Here is a 21,416-nt window from a genome sequence, read left to right on the forward strand (position 1 = left end):
ATGAGACAGCGGTGTATCCACAGTATTGACCTAATGCAGTTTGACACTGCCTTCACTCTTCTCTTAGATTCCACAGCACTGCTGGTCACAGCTGACCTCAAGCTAGAGCACTCCATGCAGTCATGCCATCCACATGACCTTACTTACTTAGGCGATCCCTCGTTGTCCGAGTATGATGGCCTTCCAAGTGCAGTGTCTTGGCAGTGGATACGTAGCTGATTGTAGAGGCCTATTCTTGACTCGCATGTTCTCCTGCAATGAGGACATCGGTTTCCAAGTGGAAGGCAGTCCCAGTCATGGTTGGCTTGCCGCGCCTTCCTCTTGGCACATTTCTCCCTTTTGCCCTCCATTCGTGCCTATTCAAATTCTGCAGCACTGCTGGTCACAGCTGACCTCTAGTTAGAACACTCAAGGCTCAGGGCTTCCCTGTTCTCAGTGTCTACACCACAGTTTTTAAAGTTGGCTTTAAGCTCATCTTTCAATCTCTTTTCCTGTCCACCAACATTACCTTTTCCGTTCTTGAGTTGGGAATATAGTAACTGCTTTGGGAGATGGTGACTGAGCATTCGGACAATGGAGTTGATGGCAGAGGAGCATCACTTCAATGCTGGTGGTCTTTGCTTCTTCCAGCACGCTGACATTTGTCTGCCTGTCTTCCCAAGAGATTTGCAGAATTTTTCAGAGGCAGCACTGATGGAATTGTTCCAGGAGTTGCATGTGATGTCTGTAAACAGCCCACGTTTCACAGGTGTATAGCAGGGTTTGGAGGACAATAGCTTTATAAACAAGCCCCTTGGTATCCCTACGGATGTCCCGGTCCTCAAACACTCCCTGCTTCATTTGGAAAAATGCTGCACTCGCAGAGCTCAGGCGGTGTTGTATTTCTGTGTCGATGTTGACTTTTGTGGAGAGGTGGCTGCTAAGGCAGCGGAAATGATCAACATTGTCTAACGTTACACCATTAAGCTTTATTTCTGGCATTGGAGAGGGATTGGCCGGTGACTGCTAGAAGAGCACTTTGGTTTTCTCCATGTTCAATGACAGGCTGAGCTTCTTATATGCTTCTGCAAAGGTGTTGAGGGTGATTGTAGGTCGTCTTCTGAATGCACAGACTATGTTATCATTGGCATAGAATCATAGAATCAAAGAGTTGAAAGAGACCTCATGGGCCATCCAGTCCAACCCCCTGCCAAGAAGCAGGAATATTGCATTCAAATCACCCCTGACAGATGGCCATCCAGCCTCTGTTTAAAAGCTTCCAAAGAAGGAGCCTCCACCACACTCCTGGGCAGTGAGTTCCACTGCTGAACGGCTCTCACAGTCAGGAAGTTCTTCCTCGTGTTCAGATGGAATCTCCTCTCTTGTAGTTTGAAGCCATTGTTCTGCGTCCTAGTCTCCAAGGAAACAGAAGACAAGCTTGCTCCCTCCTCCCTGTGGCCTCCTCTCACATATTTATTCATGGCTATCATATCTCCTCTCAGCCTTCTCTTCTTCAGGCTAAACATGCCCAGCTCCTTAAGCCGCTCCTCATAGGGCTTGTTCTCCAGACCCTACATCATTTGAGTCGCCCTCCTCTGGACACATTCCAGCTTGTCAATATCTCTCTTGAATTTTGGTGCCCAGAATTGGACACAATATTCCAGGTTTGGTCTAACCAAAGCGGAATAAAGGGGTAGCATGACTTCCCTAGATCTAGACACTATGCTCCTCTTGATGCAGGCCAAAATCCCATTGGCTTTTTTTGCCGCCACATCACATTGTTGCTCATGTTTAACTTGTTGTCCACGAAGACTCCAAGATCTTTTTCACACGTACTGCTCTCGAGCCAGGCGTCACCCATTCTGTCTCTTTGCATTTTGTTTTTCTGCCTAAGTGGAGTATCTTGCATTTGTCTCTGTTGAACTTCATTTTGTGAGTTTTGGCCCATCTCTCTAATCTGTCAAGATCGTTTTGAATCCTGCTCCTGTCCTCTGGACTATTGGCTATCCCTCCCAATTTGGTGTCGTCTGCAAACTTGATGATCCTGCCTTCTAGCCCTTCATCTAAGTCATTAATAAAGATGTTGAACAGGACCGGACCCAGGGCGGAACCCTGCGGCACTCCACTTGTCACTTCTTTCCAAGATGAAGAGGAAGCATTGGTTCGTCCATTTAACCAATTACTGATCCACTTCAACGTAGTTTTGCCTAGCCCACATTGGACTAGTTTCCTTGCCAGAAGGTCATGGGGGACCTTGTCGAAGGCCTTACTGAAATCCAGGTACGCTACATCCACGGCATTCCCCGCATCTACCCAGCTTGTAGCTCTATCGAAGAAAGAGATCAGATTAGTCTGGCATGACTTGTTTTTGATAAATCCATGTTGACTATTAGCGATGACTGCATTTGTTTCTAAGTGTTTGCAGACCACTTCCTTAACAATCTTTTCCAGAATCTTGCCCGGTATCAACGTGAGGCTGACCGGACGGTAGTTGTTTGGGTCATCCTTTTTTCCCTTCTTGAAGATTGGGACCACATTGGCCCTCCTCCAATCTGCTGGAACTTCTCCCGTTCTCCAAGAACTCTCAAAGATGGTTGCCAATGGTTCCGAAATGACTTCCGCTAGTTCCTTCAGTACTCTGGGGTGTAGTTGATCTGGCCCTGGGGACTTGAACTCATTAAGAGCGGCCAGGTATTCCTGGACAACTTCTTTCCCAATTTGGGGTTGGATGTCCTCCAATCCCTCATCCACTCCATCTTGCTGAAGTTGAAGATGACTTTTTTTTGTGAGAAGACCGAGGCAAAGAAGGCATTAAGTAGTTCTGCCTTTTCCCTATCCGCTGTCAGCATTGCCCCATCTTCTCCTCAAAGAGGCCCTATCGCCTCCTTGTTTTTCCTTTTTCTACTGACATAAAAAAGAAACCCTCACATATTTATACATGGCTATCATTTCTCCTCTCTGCCTGCAAACTACAGGAAAGGAGATTCCATCTGAATATGAGGAAGAACTTCCTGACTGTGAGAGCTGTTCAGCAGTGGAACTCTCTGCACCAGAGTGTGGTGGAGGCTCCTTCTTTGGAAGCTTTGAAACAGAGGCTGGATGGCCATCTGTCAGGGGTGATTTGAATGCAATTTTCCTGCTTCTTGGCAGAATGGGGTTGGACTGGATGGCCCATGGGGTCTCTTCCAACTCTAGGATTCTATGAAATGCAGCAGTTAATTTTGCCCGAGGCGACTGGGAAGAACCTAAATCCGCCTCCTTTTCTTCCCTTCTTGGCAGGGGGTTGGACTGGATGAGCCATGAGGTCACTTCCAACTCTAGGATTCTATTATTCTGGATGGCCATCTGTCAGGGGTGATTTGAATGCAATATTCCTGCTTCTTGGCAGGGTGTTGGACTGGATGGCCCATGAGGTCTTTTCCAACTCTTTGATTCTATGATTCTATTCTCTTCTACAGGCTAAGCATGCCCAGCTCTTTAAGCCGCTCCGCATAGGGCTTGTTCTCCAGTTCCTTTGAGTCTCCCTCCTCTGAGCACATTCCACCTTAGAGTCAACATCTCCCTTCAATTGTGGTGGCCAGAACTGGACACAGAGTCATTCCAGGTGTGGCCACTGCAAAAAGCATTTCACTGCCCTGGCTCAATGTCCAGGGATCAAGGGAGTTGTAGTTTTGCAAGGTCTTACTCCTCCTTCGCCCAAGAATCATAGAATCAAAGAATAGGAAGAGACCTCATGGGCCATCCAGTCCAACCCCCTGCCAAGAAGCAGGGATATTGCATTCAAAGCACCCCTGACAGATGGCCATCCAGCCTCTGCTTAAAAGCTTCTAAAGAAGGAGCCTCCACCACACTCCGAGGCAGAGAGTTCCACTGCTGAACGGCTCTCACAGTCAGGAAGTTCTTCCTCGTGTTCAGATGTAAAGAGGGGCGGGGCACCCCCAAACTACAACTCCCAGGATTCCAAACCGGGCTCTGCACATGCTCAGAAGCCCATATGCTGGAGCTCCGCCTCCATAAAGAAACGTCACCAAAAAGGGGTCAAAGGCAGCACCGGAAGCATAGTGGAGGCAGCTTGGGAAAGGTGAGTAGATTTGGATCCTATCTGGCTTTGTTTGTGGCCATTTCCTCCTTTGCAAGCAGATTCGCCACAATGTTGCATTGAGTTTCCTTGCAAACAACTCAATGCAAAGAACCTGGGTTCCCATTGCATTGCAAGCCCAGGCCAGAAGGGAGGGGTGGAAACCCTGCTGATTGAGCTGCCTTCTCCCTTCAAAAGGCGCCTGTCTCATATACAGCCTGCTTGTTTACTTTTTGCAAATCTGTTTGCCTCGCTGTTTTTGTTTTTTTTTACTCTTTCCCTTTTGTGGAAAGGAAGGTGGCACTTTCCCAACCTCTTGCCCTTTTCCTCATCTTGGACTTCAACTCCCAGAAGCCCAGAGCTAGGAACTCTGGGAGTTGGAGTCCAAAACTTGGAACAGCATAGTTTGGCAACACACTGCCTTGGCTCTTCCTCTTAAGGTGCATCTCCACCAAACTTGGGTGAACATCAAACAAAAAGTGGGCGCTAGAAACAACATCATACGAAAGCTGACTGGCACAACCTGGGGATCACAACCAGACACAGTGAAGGCATCTGCCCTTGCGCTATGCTACTCTGCTGCTGAGTCTGCATGCCCAGTGTGGAACACTTCTCACCACACTAAAACAGTAGATGTGACTCTTAATGAGACATGCCGCATTATCACAGGGTGTCTGCGCCCCACACCACTGGAGAAATTACACTGCTTAGCCGGTATTGCACCACCTGACATCCGCTGTGAAGTAGCAGCCAATAGTGAAAGGACCAAGGCAGAGACATCTCCAGCTCATCCCCTATTTGGGTATCAGCCAGCACGTCAACGACTTAAATCAAGACATAGTTTTCTTAGATCTACAGAGACACTCGCTGGAACATCCCAGCAAGCGAGAGTCCAAAAGTGGCAGGCCCAAACCCAGCACCTCAATTCATGGGTGATACCAGATGAGAGACTCCCCCCTGGGCACACAGAAGACTGGGCGACTTGGAAGGCGCTGAACAGACTGCGCTCTGGCACCACGAGATGCAGAGCCAACTTTCAGAAATTGAGCTACAAAGTGGAATCCACGACATGCGAATGTGGAGAGGAGCAAACCACTGACCACGTGCTGCAATGCACCCTGAGCCCTGCCACATGCACAATGGAGGACCTTCTTGCGGCAACACCAGAGGCACTCCAAGTGGCCAGATACTGGTCAAAGGACATCTAACCAAATACCAAATTTGCAAAATCTGTGTGTTTTTTTTTCCCTTTTTCTTTTTAATCTGTGTGTTTGTTTTGCTCTGTTAGAATTGTTATACAGTGGTTGCTGATGACACGATAAATAAAAAATAAATACCAAACTTGGGCCCTCCAGGTGTTTTGGACTTCAACTCCCACAATTCCTAACAGGGTTAGGAAGAGAGGAGATTCCAGCTGAACACGAAGAAGAACTTCCTGACTGTGAGACCCGTTCAGCAGTGGAACTCTCTGCCCCGGAGTGTGGTGGAGGCTCCTTCTTTGGAGGCTTTTAAACAGAGGCTGGATGGCCATCTGTCAGGGGTGATTTGAATGCAATATTCCTGCTTCTTTGCAGAATGGGGTTGGACTGGATGGCCCATGAGGTCTCTTCCAATTATTTGATTCTATGATTCTATATAGGTATATAAAATAAAACAAAACAAAGGCCCTTCCTACACAGCCAAATAAAATCCAGATTATCCGCTTTGAACTGGAATATATGGCAGTGTAAGTAAAAGTAAAAGTTTTCCCCTTGACATTAAGTCTAGTTGAGTCCGATTCTGGGGGGTACTTGCTTATGTAAATTTCTAAGCTAAAGAGCCGGCGTTGTCCATAGACACCTCCAAGGTTGTGTGGCCAGCATGACAGCGTGGAACGTCATTGCCTTCCCACAGAAGTGCTGCCTATTCATCGACTCACATTTGCATGTTTTTGAACTGTTCGATTGGCAGGAGCTGGGGCTAACAGTGGGAGCTCACCCCCACTCCCAGATTCTCAGCCATTACTCTGTGAATGCTTCCTTCCATAGCCAGGATTTCACCAGCCTCCTGAAGGACAGGAGGGACGGGGCAGATCTGATTTCAATCAGGAGAGAGTTCCATAGCCGAGGGGTCACTACAGAAAAGGCCCTGTCTCTCGTTCCCACCAGACGCAATTGCGAAAGTGGTGGGACTAAGAGCAGGGCACCACCAGAAGATCTTAATAGTCTTGATGGTTCGTAGGGGAGAATACGTTTGGATAGGTAAACCATGATTTCTAATAAAACTAATAGTTTTCTAATAAAACTATTCTAGGACCATGGCGTCAGACTCCATCCTGGCGTCGAAGCAGGCGGAGGAGGTGGTCCAGGGCGTCCCGACGCAGGTGGTCTGCACAGCCTTTGGGAACACGATCCTGGTGGTGGTGACCCAATATGGGAAGATGGGGACCCTTGTCTCAGTGGAGCCCAGCGTCGTGGCGGACAACCTCAGCCGGCCCCTGCTCACCACCAAAGTCCTGCTCGGCAAAGATGAGGTATCGCTCCCTTAAAGTTCCATCTAACCCAGTGGTTTTCCTGCCCTTGCCCCACCTAGCCATCTCTAAACATCCTGATGCCCGCCTTCCCTTTATGATATATAATACAACTAGCTGTCCACTGCCACGCATTGCTGTGGCCCAGTCTTTGTATATCTGTTTTGTGTGTATATGTGGGTGTATATATCTGTATATATGTGGTTTAGCGCATGCTTTGTAAATTATTTTAAATATTTTGCCTTTTTAAGCCCCTTCTGCTGTGTTTCTCAGTGTTTTTATGAGTGATGGTAATAAAAATAGGCCGCATGACCATCTGTCAGGAGTGCTTTGGTTGTGCTTTTCCTTTATGACAGAAGGGGGTTTGACTGGATGGAATTTTGGGTCCCTTCCAACTCTGGAATCCCATTATTATTATTATTATTATTATTACTATTACTATTATTATTAATAAGCAGAGGCTGAATGGCTATCTGTCAGGAGTACTTTGATTGTGCTTTTCCCTTATGGCAGAAGTTGGTTAGACTGGATGGCCTTTGGGGCTCCCTTCCAACTCTAGGATGTTGTTGTTGTTGTTGTTGTTGTTGTTGTTGTTGTTATTAAGTAGAGGCTGAATGGCCATCTGTCAGGAGTGCTTTGACTGTGCTTTTCCCTTACGGCAGAAGGAGGATCCTATTGTTGTTGTTGTTGTTGTTGTTGTTGTTATTAAGCAGAGGCTGAATGACCATCTGTCAGGAGTGCTTTGATTGTGCTTTTCCTTTATTGCAGAAGTGGGTTGGACTGGGTAGGCTTTGGGGGTCCCTTCCAACTCTAGGAACCTATTATTATTATTATTATTATTATTATTATTATTAAGCAGAGGCTGAATGGCCATCTGTCAGGATTGCTTTGATTGTGCCTTTCGTGCATGAAGGCAGAAGGGGTTTGGACTGGATGCACCTTGGAGTCTCCTCCTCCTCTAGAATCCTATTATTATTATTATTATTATTATTATTAAGCAGAGGCTGAATGGCCATCTGTCAAGATTGCTTTGATTTTGCCTTTCCTGCAAGAAGGCAGAAGGGGGCTGGACTGGATGGCCCTTGGAGGTCTCTTCCTACTCTAGAATCCTATTATTATTATTATTATTATTATTATTATTATTAAGCAGAGGCTGAATGGCCATCTGTCAGGAATGCTTTGATTGTACTTTTCCTTTATGGCAGAAGTGGGTTGGGCTGGATGGCTTTTGGGGGTCCCTTCCAACTCTAGGATCCTATTATTATTATTATTATTATTATTATTATTAAGCAGAGGCTGAATGGCCATCTGTCAGGATTGCTTTGATTGCGCCTTTCCTGCATGAAGGCAGAAGGGGTTTGGACTGGATGCACCTTGGAGTCTCTTCCTCCTCTAGAATCCTATTATTATTATTATTATTATTAAGCAGAGGCTGAATGGCCATCTGTCAAGATTGCTTTGATTTTGCCTTTCTTGCATGAAGGCAGAAGGGGGCTGGACTGGATGGCCCTTGGAGGTCTCTTCCTACTCTAGAATCCTATTATTATTATTGTTATTATTATTATTATTATTATTATTAAGCAGAGACTAAGTGGCCATCTGTCAGGAGTGCTTTGACTATGCCTTTCCTGCATGAAGGCAGAAGGGAGTTGGACTGGATGGACCTTGAAGGTCTCTTCCTACTCTAGAATCCTACTATTATTATTATTATTATTATTATTACTATTACTATTATTATTAAGCAGAGGTTGAAAGGCCATCTGTTGCGGGTGCTTTGATTGTGCTTTTCCTGCATGAAGGCAGAAGGGAGTTGGACTGGATGGACCTTGGAGGTCTCTTCCTACTCTAGAATCCTATTATTATTATTATTATTATTATTATTATTATTATTAAGCAGAGGTTGAAAGACCATCTGCCAGGAGTGCTTTGATTGTGCTTTTCCCTCATGGCAGAAGTGGGTTGGACTGGTTGGCCTTTGGGGGTCCCTTCCAACTCTAGGATCCTATTATTATTATTATTATTATTAGTAGTAGTAGTAGTAGTAGTAGTATTAAGCAGAGGCTGAATGGTCATCTGTCAGGAGTGCTTTGACTGTGCCTTTCCTGCATGAAGGCAGAAGGGAGTTGGACTGGATGGCCCTTGAAGGTCTCTTACTATTCTAGAATCCTATTATTATTATTATTATTATTATTATTAAGCAGAGGTTGAAAGGCCATCTGTTGCGGGTGCTTTGATTGTGCTTTTACTGCATGAAGGCAGAAGGGAGTTGGACTGGATGGCCCTTGGAGGTCTCTTACTACTATAGAATCCTATTATTATTATTATTATTATTATTATTATTATCAAGCAGAGGCTGAATGGCCATCTGTCAGGAGTGCTTTGATTGTGCTTTTCCTGCATAACAGCAGAAGAGAGTGGACTGGATGGACCTTGGAGGTCTCTTACTACTCTAGAATCCTATTATTATTATTATTATTATTATTATTATTATTATTATTAAGCAGAGACTAAGTGGCCATCTGTCAGGAGTGCTTTGACTGTGCCTTTCCTGCATGAAGGCAGAAGGGAGTTGGACTGAATGGACCTTGGAGGTCTCTTCCTACTCTAGAATCCTATTATTATTATTATTAAGCAGAGACTAAGTGGCCATCTGTCAGGAGTGCTTTGATTGTGCTTTTCCTGCATGAAGACAGAAGGGAGTTGGACTGGATGGACCTTGGAGGTCTCTTCCTACTCTAGAATCCTATTATTATTATTAATTATTATTATTATTATTAGGCAGAGACTAAGTGGCCATCTGTCAGGATTGCTTTGACTGTGCTTTTCCTGCATGAAGGCAGAAGGGAGTTGGACTGGATGGACCTTGAAGGTCTCTTCCTACTCTAGAATTCTATTATTATTATTATTAAGCAGAGGTTGAAAGACCATCTGTTGCAGGTGCTTTGATTGTGCTTTTCCTGCATGAAGGCAGAAGCGGGTTGGACTGGATGGCCCTTGGAGGTCTCTTCTTACTCTAGAATCCTATTACTATTACATCTTCCTTTCACGTTTACTCTGTTTGCTTCCAGCCTCTGGTCCACATCTGTGCCAAACATCTGGTGTCCTTGGTGTCTCAAGAAGCCGGGAATAAGCCTGTTCTGCTAGCCATGGCCTTGAAGGACAAGAGCATCGAAGGAGTCCGAACCCTCCAAGAGGTGATTAGTCGATGCCGAGTGTGGTGAGACCCTAAATGCCACCCCAAAAGACTTTCTCCCTTTGGGAATAGACCTATACATACAACCTTTGCAACCAACCTCTGCTCTTGGACTCATCTTTGCCCTGTAGGAACATTTTTATTTTTATTATTTTACTATTATTTTAGAAAATGAGATGCTAGGACACAAAAACATCTGGGCGAAACTAGAATAGTACAGGTTTTGAAACCACAATTATCCTGTAATGCAATAAAGGACTTTGCAAAATCTCCATTCTGAATTTGTTGTATTGTCATTGTCTCCGACTTAAGTATGGAAGCTGGATATTTATTTAATACTTATGAAATTAACATATATCTCACCCTTTTCCTTGTCTAGGATCCTGAACTAGTTGAGATGACCTCTGAATAGAATAGAATAACGTTATTGTTTAGATTAGAGAGATGGGGCAAAACTAACAAAATGAAGTTCAACAGTGACAAATGCAAGATACTCCACTTCGGCAGGAAAAACGAAATGCAAAGATACAGAATGGGGGATAATGCCTGGCTCAAGAGCAGTACGTGTGAAAAAGATCTTGGAGTCCTCATGGACAACAAGTTAAACATGAGCCAACAATGTGATGTGGCGGCAAAAAAAGCCAATGGGATTTTGGCCTGCATCAATAGGAGCCTAGTGTCTAGATCTAAGGAAGTAATGCTACCCCTCTATTCTGCTTTGGTTAGACCACACCTGGAATATTGTGTCCAATTCTGGGCACCACAATTGAAGAGAGATATTGACAAGCTGGAATGTGTCCAGAGGAGGGCGACTAAAATGATAAAAGGTCTGGAGAACAAGCCCTATGAGGAGCGGCTTAAGGAGCTGGGCATGTTTAGCCTGAAGAAGAGAAGGCTGAGAGGAGATATGATAGCCATGTATAAATATGTGAGAGGAAGCCACAGGGAGGAGGGAGCAAGCTTGTTTTCTGCTTCCTTGGAGACTAGGACGCGGAACAATGACTTCAAACTACAAGAGAGGAGATTTCATCTGAACATAAGGAAGAACTTCCTGACTGACTGTGAGAGCCGTTCAGCAGTGGAACTCTCTGCCCCGGAGTGTGGTGGAGGCTCCTTCTTTGGAAGCTTTTAAACAGAGGCTGGATGGCCATCTGTCAGGGGTGATTTGAATGCAATATTCCTGCTTCTTGGCTGGGGGTTGGACTGGATGGCCCATGAGGTCTCTTCCAACTCTTTGATTCTATGATTCTATGATTGTCATTCTACATCATGCAACAAAATTAAATGCAATCCCCAATTTATTTATTTACAGTATTTATATTCCGCCCTTCTCACCCCAAAGGCGACTCAGAGCAGATCACAGAACACATACAGGGCAAACATTCAATGTCATGATACACTGACCAGACAGATAATTATGCATAGAAATAAATTATTATTATTATTATTATTATTATTATTAACTAGCCGTCCCCTGCCACGCGTTGCTGTGGCCCACATGGGGGTTCTGTGTGGGAAGTTTGGTCCAATTCTATCATTGGTGGGGTTCAGAATGCTCTGTGATTGTAGGTGAACTATAAATCCCAGCAACGACAACTCCCAAATGTCAAGATTCTTTTTCCCCCAAACTCCACCAGTGTTCGCATTTGGGCATATTGAGTATTCATGTAGAGTTGAGTCCAGATCCATCATTGTTTTGAGTCCACAGTGATCTCTGGATGTAGGTGAACTACAACTCCAAAACCAAAGGACACTGCCCACCAAACCCTTCCAGTATTCTCTGTTGGTCATGGGAGAACTGTGTGCCAAGTTTGGTTCAATTCGTTGGTGGGGTACAGAATGCTCTTTGATTGTAGGTGAACTATAAATCCCAGCAACTACAACTCCAAAATGACAAAATCAATTTTTTGAGTGAAGGACATACATTGGGTTGTTAGGTGTCTTGTGTTCAAATTTGGTGTCAATTCGTCCAGTGGTTTTTGAGTTCTGTTAATAGCACAAATGAACATTACATTTTTATTTATATCGATAGAGGTGTATATATAGGCTTTCCCATCTTCGACATCTTGGAGGCTGTGCTCGAGTCTGTCCTCTAGGGGGAGCTGTCACCGCATCTACTTTGTTTGTAAACTTCTTCCTTGTTGAAATTGCTGACATTTTTCTGGTTCAAATTGCCGGCATTTTTCTACCTTCCCACCGGAGCAGTACCTATTGATCTACTTACATTTGCACATTTTCAAACTGCTAGGTTGGCAGAAGCTGGGGCTGACAGCGGAAGCTCATGCCGCTCCCCAGATTCAAACCTGTGACCTTTCGATAATATGCTAATAATATAATATATTGTATGTACATATAACTTGTAAGCTGTTCTGAGTCCCCTTTGGGATGAGAAGGGCGGGATATAAATGTCATAAATAAATAAATTAATTAAATACCTCCCCGCTTAAGCGGTACCTATTGATCTACTCACATTGCTGTTTTTGAAACTGCTAGGTAGGCAGAAGCTGGGCTATAGGCCAGGAGCTCACCCTGAACCGGGCTTTGAATTGTCAATTTTTTGGTTGGCAAGATTTACTGCAGCTGGCGGTTAACGTTTTGTGCTAAAGCCCAGCCCAATCACATATATATACATACACGCACACACACAAATTACAAAGCAAAGTACCCATCCTTCCACATTGTAATCGCTATTACACGACTTCTAATGTCTCTACAGAGAGGCACGTCGCAATGGTATGGCTATTGTGTTGGTACGGCTCTACCAGGAGCTCCAAATTTATTTGCTTTGTATTAAATGTTTGTTTGCAGTCCTAGGTTTCAGGGACTCTGCAGATAGATGACTTCCTTTGCTTGCAGTCATAGGGCAAGTCACCTGTCCATCATCGTTAAGTTTTGGTTCCGCCCCTTGCTCAGGGCAATTGGGAAGGGAAGGGAGCCATTTTTAGTTAAGTCTCAGCAAGGAAAGCTAATGTACAGGACGTGTGCAAGCTTTGCCTGTACAAAAGCTTCAACCCTTAAGACTTTCCGGGGGGAAACAGTCTTAAGAGCCTCCAAGACTTTCCGGGGGAAAATAGTCTTAAGAGTCTCCAAAGATTTCCAGGAAAACAGCCCTAAAGACCAAAGAACTCCAGCTGGAGAATATCTAAGCCTTTACTGGTAGGTCCACTCGGTGCTTCGAGACGCAGTTCGACCCGGTAGCGGAGCCCACATCAGTAAGGGTTAGATTACAGTCAGCCTGGGAAAAGTTAAAAAGGGGATTTCCATTTAAAGTAAAGAAGAAGTTATTGAAGACAGTTGCCTGTCCTTCGTGGGCAAGATTAGGAAGTCACCAGTTGCATAAAGCTTGGAAGCATTTGTTTAGCTTTATTGAAGACAAGAGAAGTTTCTGTTTGATTGTTTATCAATAAAAGACTTTGTTATACTTCACAAGCCATCTAACGGTCATTTGTGGTGGAAAACCTCTGAGAACTTCTCCTTGGGCCCCCTGGCTTCCCGCTGGGCAAAGGTTGCACGTCCTGTTCTAAAGGAAATTCTTTACAGGCCCAGCGCACGACAGAACAGCTATTGTATTTTTATCTCAACATAATATTATGGCTTTACCGAAGTTTGCAAAGATTCCTTTTTAGCAATCCCTAGAATTTCCCAGCCTTGTTTTCTTGTGAAGGTTTGCCCTTACTTCTTTCTGAGGATGAGAGAGTGTGACTTGACGCCAGTTGCAGAGCAGGGACTTGAACCCTGGTCTCCCAGAGTCTTAATCCATTGCTCAAACACAAGTTGGCCTCTGATTCCAATTTATATCAACCCTTTCCTATGATGGTCTTGGACAGATTGGTTTGGAGGAAGCTTGTCCTGTCTGAGAGAGTGTGACTTACCCAAAGCCAGCAATTTCCAAAACTGAGCAAGGATTCGAACCTTGGCCTCTGACAGTCCTAGAGTTGCATTCAGTTACTTGGATTGAAACGAGATTGGGTTGACTTCTCTACTGGTAATTCGCTTATTAATGTTCTCCATTGAAGATTAAAGCTTCTAATTTGCTTGGAAGATGTGTCCGTCATACTTTACGATGTCAGACCCGTCTCTTTTCCCTCCTCCTAAGATGGCAGAGGCACTGAAACCTTGGCAACACCTTTTTCGGCAGCTGCTGTGCCCAGGTGCAGTCGATTAAAGCCGTGTTTTATAGCACCGCTGCAGTAAGTTACAAATTGGACAAGTGATTGCCAGGGAGAAATTATTGGGTACCTAAGCGTCCATCACCGGCTCCTCGTCGCCTCATAATTTACAAGGAGACGCGTTTGAGACATAAAACAGCCTCATCGATCTGACAGTCGGCTGCAAAGCCATCTATCACCTTCCTAGGCCTTTGGATGGGGAGAATGGTAATGAACCTCAAAGGCAGAGGAGAAACATCATCAAAGGATCAGGAACAAAAGTGTGCTGTGGGGAGGGACTCCTGGGCTCAGAGCAGGGCAACAAAGGTGGCCAAAGGTCTGGAAACCAAGCTTGGTGAGAGCTGGGTATAGTTCGCTCGGAGATGAGAAGACTGAGAGGTGGCATGATAAATATCTGAAGGTATGGATTGTAGGAGGTGCAGCCAACTTTTCTAAAACTAGGATACAAGCTAACAAATTGTATGAAAACAAAGTCCACCTAAATATTAGGAAGAACATTGACTTTCAGTGATGGACTGCTGTGGAAGTTGGCAACTTCGCCATCTTTGAACAGATTGGATGGCCATCTTTCAGGAGTGCTTTAGTTGTGTATTTCTGCATGCTAAAGGGGTTGAAGTACTTTGGCCACATCATGAGGAGACAGCAAAGCCTAGAGAAGACAATTATGCTGGGGAAAGTGGAAAGTAAAAGGAAGAGGGGCTGACCAAGGGCAAGATGGATGGATGGCATCCTTGAAGTGACCGGACTGACCTTGAAGGAGCTGGGGGTGGTGACGGCCGACAGGGAGCTCTGGCGTGGGCTGGTCCATGAGGTCACGAAGAGTCGGAGACGACTGAATGAATGAACAACAACAAAGGGGTTGGACTAGATGGCCCTTAGAGTCCCTTTCAGATATTGAGATTCTACAACTTGAAGTTGCTAGGCCACATCATATCTTGCATGCAAGCACAAGGAATGTGTTTTGGTTTATGAAAAGATCTAACAAAAGAACGGTCAGATGTATATATTACTGAATGTAGGTGCTAGACCAATAGTTCCCAACCTTTGGTCCGAAGTCCACGTATTTTGGACTTCAGCTAGCAGCTGGTAAACTGGCAGGGATTTATTGGAATTGAAGTCCAAAACACCTGGAGAACCAAAGGTTGAGAACTACTGTGCTAGAGAAAGGGTTCAAGGTGAACCTATCAGGCAGGTCTCTTGGCCAGATTTCTTCAGAAGAGGTTTGCTATTGTCTTCCTCTGAGGCTGAGAGAGTGCAACTTCCCCAAAGTCACCCAATAAGTTTCTTGGGCTGAGTGGCAATTTTAAATTTGCTCTCCCAGTGTCCGAGGGAGCACATACACCAGTGGTTCCCAACCTTTTTTTTGACCATGGCCCACTTTGACCATGGCCCACTTTGACCAGGGACCACTCTCCAACATAAGTACCAAAAGGGCTACGAATCAGTTTTTGGTCAACTTTTGGAGTGCTGATTCAGAAAATTGCATTGGATAGACCACATCAGCTCTAGTTTCTGGTACAGAGCATATGCCATGTTCAGTGATAGGGAAGGAGTGACAGCAGGTGCAAAAGGAGTGGAAATAAAACAAATAAATAAAGTGAAAGAAGGCTCGCAAACTAGATTCCTTGCAGCCCACTGGTGGTTCGTGGCCCACAGGTTAAGAACCTCTGATCTACACTGAAAAATTAATGTAGTTGGCCTTCACTTTGGCTCCTAGTAATAACAAGGTCTTTAGCTTATTCTGCCAAAGAATGCTGTGGACACACCAAACTACATCTCCCAGGATTCCACAGCAGTTCAAGTGGTCTCAAACTGCATTAATTCAACAGTAGATGCACTCCAAATAAAAGCAGTATGCCATATTAGCCCTCTTTCCTTAGGACAGCTTTCCTCAATCTAGTATAGTGGTTCCCAACCTTTGGGCCTCCAGGTGCTTTGGACTTCAACTCCGAGAAATCCCAGCCAGTTTAACAGTTGTTAGGAACTATAGGAGCAGAAGTCCAAAACACCTGGAGGCCCAAAGGTTGGGAACCATTGGTCTAGTACATCTCCAAATACATTGAAGCACTGCTCCATCATCCATAGCTATCCAGGATATCTGGATGGGCAAAAGGTAAGGAAACTGACTTCAAAAATATGCTTCCAAGTAAACCTGCCTTCTTTGAGTTTTGTCCAGCAAGACATCTGGACAGGCAACAGGTTAGGAAACGGGCTTCAGGCTTATTTTTTTCAAAAAAAGTCTGACCAGAATTATCCAGCAAGTTATCTGGATGGGCAACAGTTTAAGAAACTGACTGGGGTGGGGGGTGGGGGATTGTGAGAAGTTTCAGAGGGGTCACCAAAAACAGTCTTAGGAACCCCTTTGGCAGAGAAGGCTAAAGATCTCTCCGCCTCTCCTTTTCCTTTTTGGAAACAGAGTGAATTCTCCTACCCAAAGCCCTCCTCCACTGTGATTGGCCAGCCTCTCAACCAGGGAGGGAGGCTGTCCCTGAGACTTCAAGCGGAGAGGGGAGAGCAGGCATGCTTGGCATGGCAGAGTGGTGCACATGTGTGGGTGAGGGAGAGTGCATGAGGCTGAGGGAGGCTTGCACCAAGGAGTCCCTTCAAGGCATGGATGTTCTGAGTGGGAAGTTTGGTCCAGTTCTTTAGTTGGTGGGGTCCAGAATGCTCTTTGATTGTAGGTGAACTATAAATCCCAGCAACTACAACTCCCAAACAACAAAATCAATCCCTGGGTTGTTGTAGGTTTTTTCAGGCTATATGGCCATGGTCTAGAGGCATTCTCTCCTGACGTTTCGCTTGCATCTATGGCAAGCACCCTCAGAGGTAGTGAGGTCTCTTGGAATTAGGAAAAAGGGTTTATATATCTGTGGAAGGACCAGGGTGAGACAAAGGACTCTTGTCTGATGGAGCTAGGTGTGAATGTTTCAACTGACCACCTTGATTAGCATATAATAGCCTGACAGTGCCTAGAGCAAACTTTTGTTGAGAGGTGATTAGATGTCCTTGTTTGTTTTCTCTCTGTTGTTTTGCTGTTGTAATTTTTGAGTCCTTTAATACTGGTAGCCAGATTTTGTTCATTTTCATGGTTTCCTCCTTTCTGTTGAAATTGTGCACATGCTTGTGGATTTCAATGGCTTCTCTGTGTAGTCTGTGTGGTGGTTGTGAGAGTGGGTGCAATCCCCTCCAACCACACCGGTATTCAAATTTGTGTGTATAGGGTATTTCTCCCAAATTTGGTCCAGTGAATGAAAATACATCCTGCATATCAAATAGTACGATTCGTAGCAAAATTACAGTTATGAAGTAGAAATGAAAATAATGTTATGGTTGGGGGTCACCACAAAATGAGGAACTTATTTATTTATCACTAGCGGTCCCCTGCCACACGTTGCTGTGGCCCAGTCTGGTGATATGGAAAATAAAGTAATTAGAAAGTGCTGGAAAGTGCTGTAATGTCTTTATGCTTGTGAGTAAACAGTATTTCTTGATGTTTCTTTTACAGTGTTGATGTGGAGAGTGTCTGGTTTTCCCATTCTGGAACATGCAACATATAATTGTCCTTCTTTAGGAGTCCCTTTCAAATCTATAATACTTTATCTCTCTGTGTGTGAATCATCTCTCTCTCTCTCCATGGCTGGATGGCTCTCTGTCAGGAGGGCTTTAATTATGTTTTCTTGCCCTGGTGAAGGGAGTTTGACTGGATGGCCTTAAGTATTTTCTGTTTGTCATGGGGGTTCTGTGTGGGAAGTTTGCCCCAATTCTGTCATTGATAGGCTTCATTCAGAATGGTCTTTGATTGTAGGTGAACTATAAATCCCAGTAACCACAACTCCCAAATGCCAAGGTCTATTTCCCCCAAACTCCATCTGTGTTCATATTTGGACATATGGAATATTCGTGCCAAGTTTGGCCTAGATTCATTATTGTTTGAGTCCACAGTGCTCTCTGGATGTAGTTGGACTACAACTCCAAAAGTCAAGGTCAATGCCCACCAAACCCTTCCAGTATTTTCTCTTGGTCATGGGAGTCCTGTGTGCCAAGTTGGGTTCAATTCCATCGTTGGTGGAGTTCAGAATGCTCTTTGATTGTAGGTGAACTATAAATCCCATCAACTACAACTCCCAAACAACAAAATCAATCCCCTCCAACCACACCGGTATTCAAATTGGGGTGTATCTGGTATTTCTCCCAAATTTCGTCCAGTGAATGAAAATACATCCTGCATATCAAATAGTACGATTTGTAGCAAAATTACAGTTATGAAGTAGAAGTGAAAATAATGATATGGTTGGGGGTCACCACAACATGAGGAACTTATTTATTTATTGTGTCAGGAGTGAAGCAAAACAGTTGTATTGCATTCAAAACATGAGGAACTGCATGAAAAGGTCACTGACATTGGGAAGGTTGAGAAACACTGCCTGCTTTGGAGTGCTATCCAGAATAATCCAAGAAGACATCTGGATGGTCAACTGGCTAGGAAACTGGCTTCGGGAGTTGGATTCCTAACCTCTGTCCAGAGTAACCCAGCCAGATCTGTAGATATAGATAGGCAACAGGTTGGGAAACTGGCTCCGGAAGTTTTCTAGGAGGCCAAGCTTCCTCCTTGGAGTGCTGTCCAGAGGAATGAAGTGCTGCTGGCATGGAAATCCGTCCACTGACAACAAACAAGCTCGTCCAAGGCTGCCTCCTGTCAATCTGGATTGTCCTGAATGTCGAGTCTGATGGACGCCCTGCAGCGCCGGAGTCGGGCTCTTCTTCTTCCTCGGAAAGGCCTTTTCCGCTGAGGCTGTGGCTAAGCCAAGGCCACGGAGGCCGGGGAAGGTGGAGCCTCCGGGGGAAGGAAGGCATCCAGGTGGAGGTGCGGCCGGGGGAGGGCTCTCTGGGGCCGGCGAGAGGAGGAGGAAGCGAGCCCAGCGCCGCCACACTTCCTGGAGCCGTGCGCCCTTGGAGCGCCTCTCGCCGGCGCCTTCCTCAGGTGGGTCCACGCGGGAATAGAGGTCTTGAGGGACGCGAAAGGGCCGAACCCGTGGATCCGGCGACAAGGAGCCAAGGTAGGACTAGAGAACAGCCCTTCCCGTGGGCGCGGGAGAGAAGGAGAGAGCGAGGCGCAAACGGTGCGTTTTTACGCACAGAACTTTTTTACAGCATCCTTGCTGTGCCTCCTGGAAAGGTCCCTTCTTCCTCAAGTGCCTTGAAACACCATCCAGAGTGTCAGGCAGAGCCCACAGGATCAACATCCAAGCTGGGGTAGAAGGAAAAGGGAAATGAAACACAGGAAATAAGCCCTGGAAGTTCACATACCTTTGGAGAGTTTGGATTCCCACCCAATGCTCCTTGGAGAAGTCTGGAAGGTTTTCATATCCTGAGAGGAACTGGGAGGCTTTCCTCTCCTTTGGTTTTGTTTGTTTTCTAGGTAGGATGCCTTACTCCTTTCCTTCGGCCCTCCCTTATAGATTTAGATTGGGAAATCGACTTTACAGACTGCAGGAAATAAGTGTTGACAGTTTGGACTTGCCTTAGAGAGGTCTAGGAAGTGTTGGGACCCCCTAAGACTGACTGGAAGAGTTTCTTTGGGGTTTTATTTGTTTTCTAGGTAGGAAACCATACAATGTATTGTCGAAGGCTTTCATGGCTGGAATCACTAGGTTCTTGTGGGTTTTTTCGGGCTATAGGGCCATGTTCTAGAGGCATTCTCTCCTGACGTTTCGCCTGCATCTATGGCAAGCATCCTCAGAGGTAGTGAGGTCTGTTGGAATTAGGACAATGGGTTTATATATCTGTGGGATGGCTGGGGTGGGGCAAAGAGCTCTTCTCTGCTGGAGCTAGGTGTGAATGTTTCAACTGACCACTTTCATTAGCATTTGAAGGCCTGGCTGAGCCTGGGAAAAATCTTTTGTTGAGAGGTGTTAAGATGTGCCTGGTTGTTTCCTCTCTGCTGTTTTGCTGTAGTAATTTTAGAATTTTTTAATACTGGTAGCCAGATTTTGTTCATTTTCATGGTCTCTTCCATACACTTTCCCATCTATACTCCTTTATATATGTTTACAGAGCTTAAGGAAATAGTTGTAAAGGGATTTCAAGTCCTAGAACAGTGTTTCTCAACCTTCCTAATGCTGCGACCCTTTAATCCAGTTCCTCATGTTGTGGTGACCCCCAACCATAAAATTATTTTTGTTGCTACTTCATAACTGTAATGTTGCTACTGTTAGGAATCGTAATGTAAATATCTGATATGCAGGATGTATTTTCATTCACTGGACCAAATTCGGCACAAATACCCAATATGCCCAAATTTGGATACTGGTAGGGCTTGGGGAAAATAGACCTTGACATTTGGGAGTTGTAGTTGCTGGGATCTATAGTCACCAATGATAGCATTCTGAACCCCACCAATGATAGAATTTGGCCAAACTGCCGACTCAGGACACCCATGCCTTGAAGACACTCACTGGCATGAGCCTCCCTCCAGCTTCACATACTCTCCCTCACCCACGCATGTACATTACACTGCCAAGCACTGAGCATGCCTGCTCTCCCCTCCCCACTTGGAGTCTCAGAAACAGCCCTCCACTTGGCTGCGAAGCCAGCCAATCACAGCAGAGGAGGGCTTTTGGTGGGAGGATTCACCATCTGTTTCCAAAAAAGAAGAGAAGGATAGGCAAAGAGATTGGCCCATGCCTGGCTTATCTCCTCTTATGGAGGTCTTTAAGCAAAAGCTGGATGGCCATCTGTTGGGAGTGCTTTGATTGTGTTTTCCTCCCTTGCAGGGGGTTGGACTGGATGATCCATGGGTCTCTTCCGACGCTAGCATCTCATTCTGGATATATATATATTTGGTTTTTATTGTTTTGATTACTTCTTTTGTGGTTTTATACTGTTTTAATATTTAATTTGTATTTTGTTGTTCTGTGTACTGAGTTGTTGTAAACCGCCTTGAGTCGCCGATAAGGCTGAGAAAGGCGGTATACAAGTATAGTAAGTAAATAAATAATCTTCAGCCTTCTCTGTCAAAGGGGTTCCTAAGACCATCAAAAATATATGTTTTCTGGTGGTCTTTGGTGACCCCTCTGAAACCCCCTAGCGACCACCCCCTAGGGGTCCCAACCCTCAGTTTGAGAAACAGTAGCTCTGCTTAGAAACTTGAGTGTTCCTTCCAGACAGAGCTGGGGATGTGTCTTCATTTTGGTTAGGGTGATGTTGGAACACCTACTCCTACTCCTGTTAGTTCTTCTTCCTCTTCTTCTTCCCCCTCTTCTTCTTTCTCCTTCTTTCTTTTATCTCTTTGATTGAGACATAATGCAGAATGTATGTTTGGGAACTTAATAGTCCCCAAAAGCAATGTTTCCGAGCACCCTATTTTTTCACTCCCATGGAGCCCTACCTCTTTGTTGTCCCCAATGCCTTTCTCTGTCCACCTCAGAGAAGATGGGTTTGACTTCCTAGATGCCCAGAAAATCCTTGTGTGTGTTTTTAACATCTTAT

At 45.1% G+C, this 21,416-nt stretch overlaps 2 protein-coding genes across 2 annotated transcripts in view; both read left to right on the forward strand.

Moving 5' to 3' along the window:
- Positions 1 to 3,993: 3,993 nt before the first annotated feature.
- LOC132780732 (proteasome assembly chaperone 3) lies at positions 3,994 to 10,031 on the forward strand. The gene is made up of 3 exons (XM_060784472.2): positions 3,994 to 4,060; positions 6,350 to 6,569; positions 9,635 to 10,031. Exons 2-3 carry the CDS (start codon positions 6,354 to 6,356, stop codon positions 9,785 to 9,787), a joined length of 369 nt encoding a protein of 122 aa, XP_060640455.2. The 5' UTR covers positions 3,994 to 4,060; positions 6,350 to 6,353; the 3' UTR covers positions 9,788 to 10,031.
- Positions 10,032 to 18,575: 8,544 nt separating this feature from the next.
- Positions 18,576 to 21,416, forward strand: part of LOC132782146 (transmembrane protein 184A) — a 41,004-nt gene continuing 38,163 nt past the window's right edge. The window contains exon 1 of the mRNA XM_060786857.2: positions 18,576 to 18,985. The gene's annotated coding sequence lies outside the window, so the exon portion shown is untranslated. The remainder of the gene's footprint in view (positions 18,986 to 21,416) is intronic.

The sequence above is a fragment of the Anolis sagrei genome, chromosome Y, assembly GCF_037176765.1.
Source record: "Anolis sagrei isolate rAnoSag1 chromosome Y, rAnoSag1.mat, whole genome shotgun sequence".
Lineage (NCBI taxonomy): Eukaryota > Metazoa > Chordata > Lepidosauria > Squamata > Dactyloidae > Anolis > Anolis sagrei.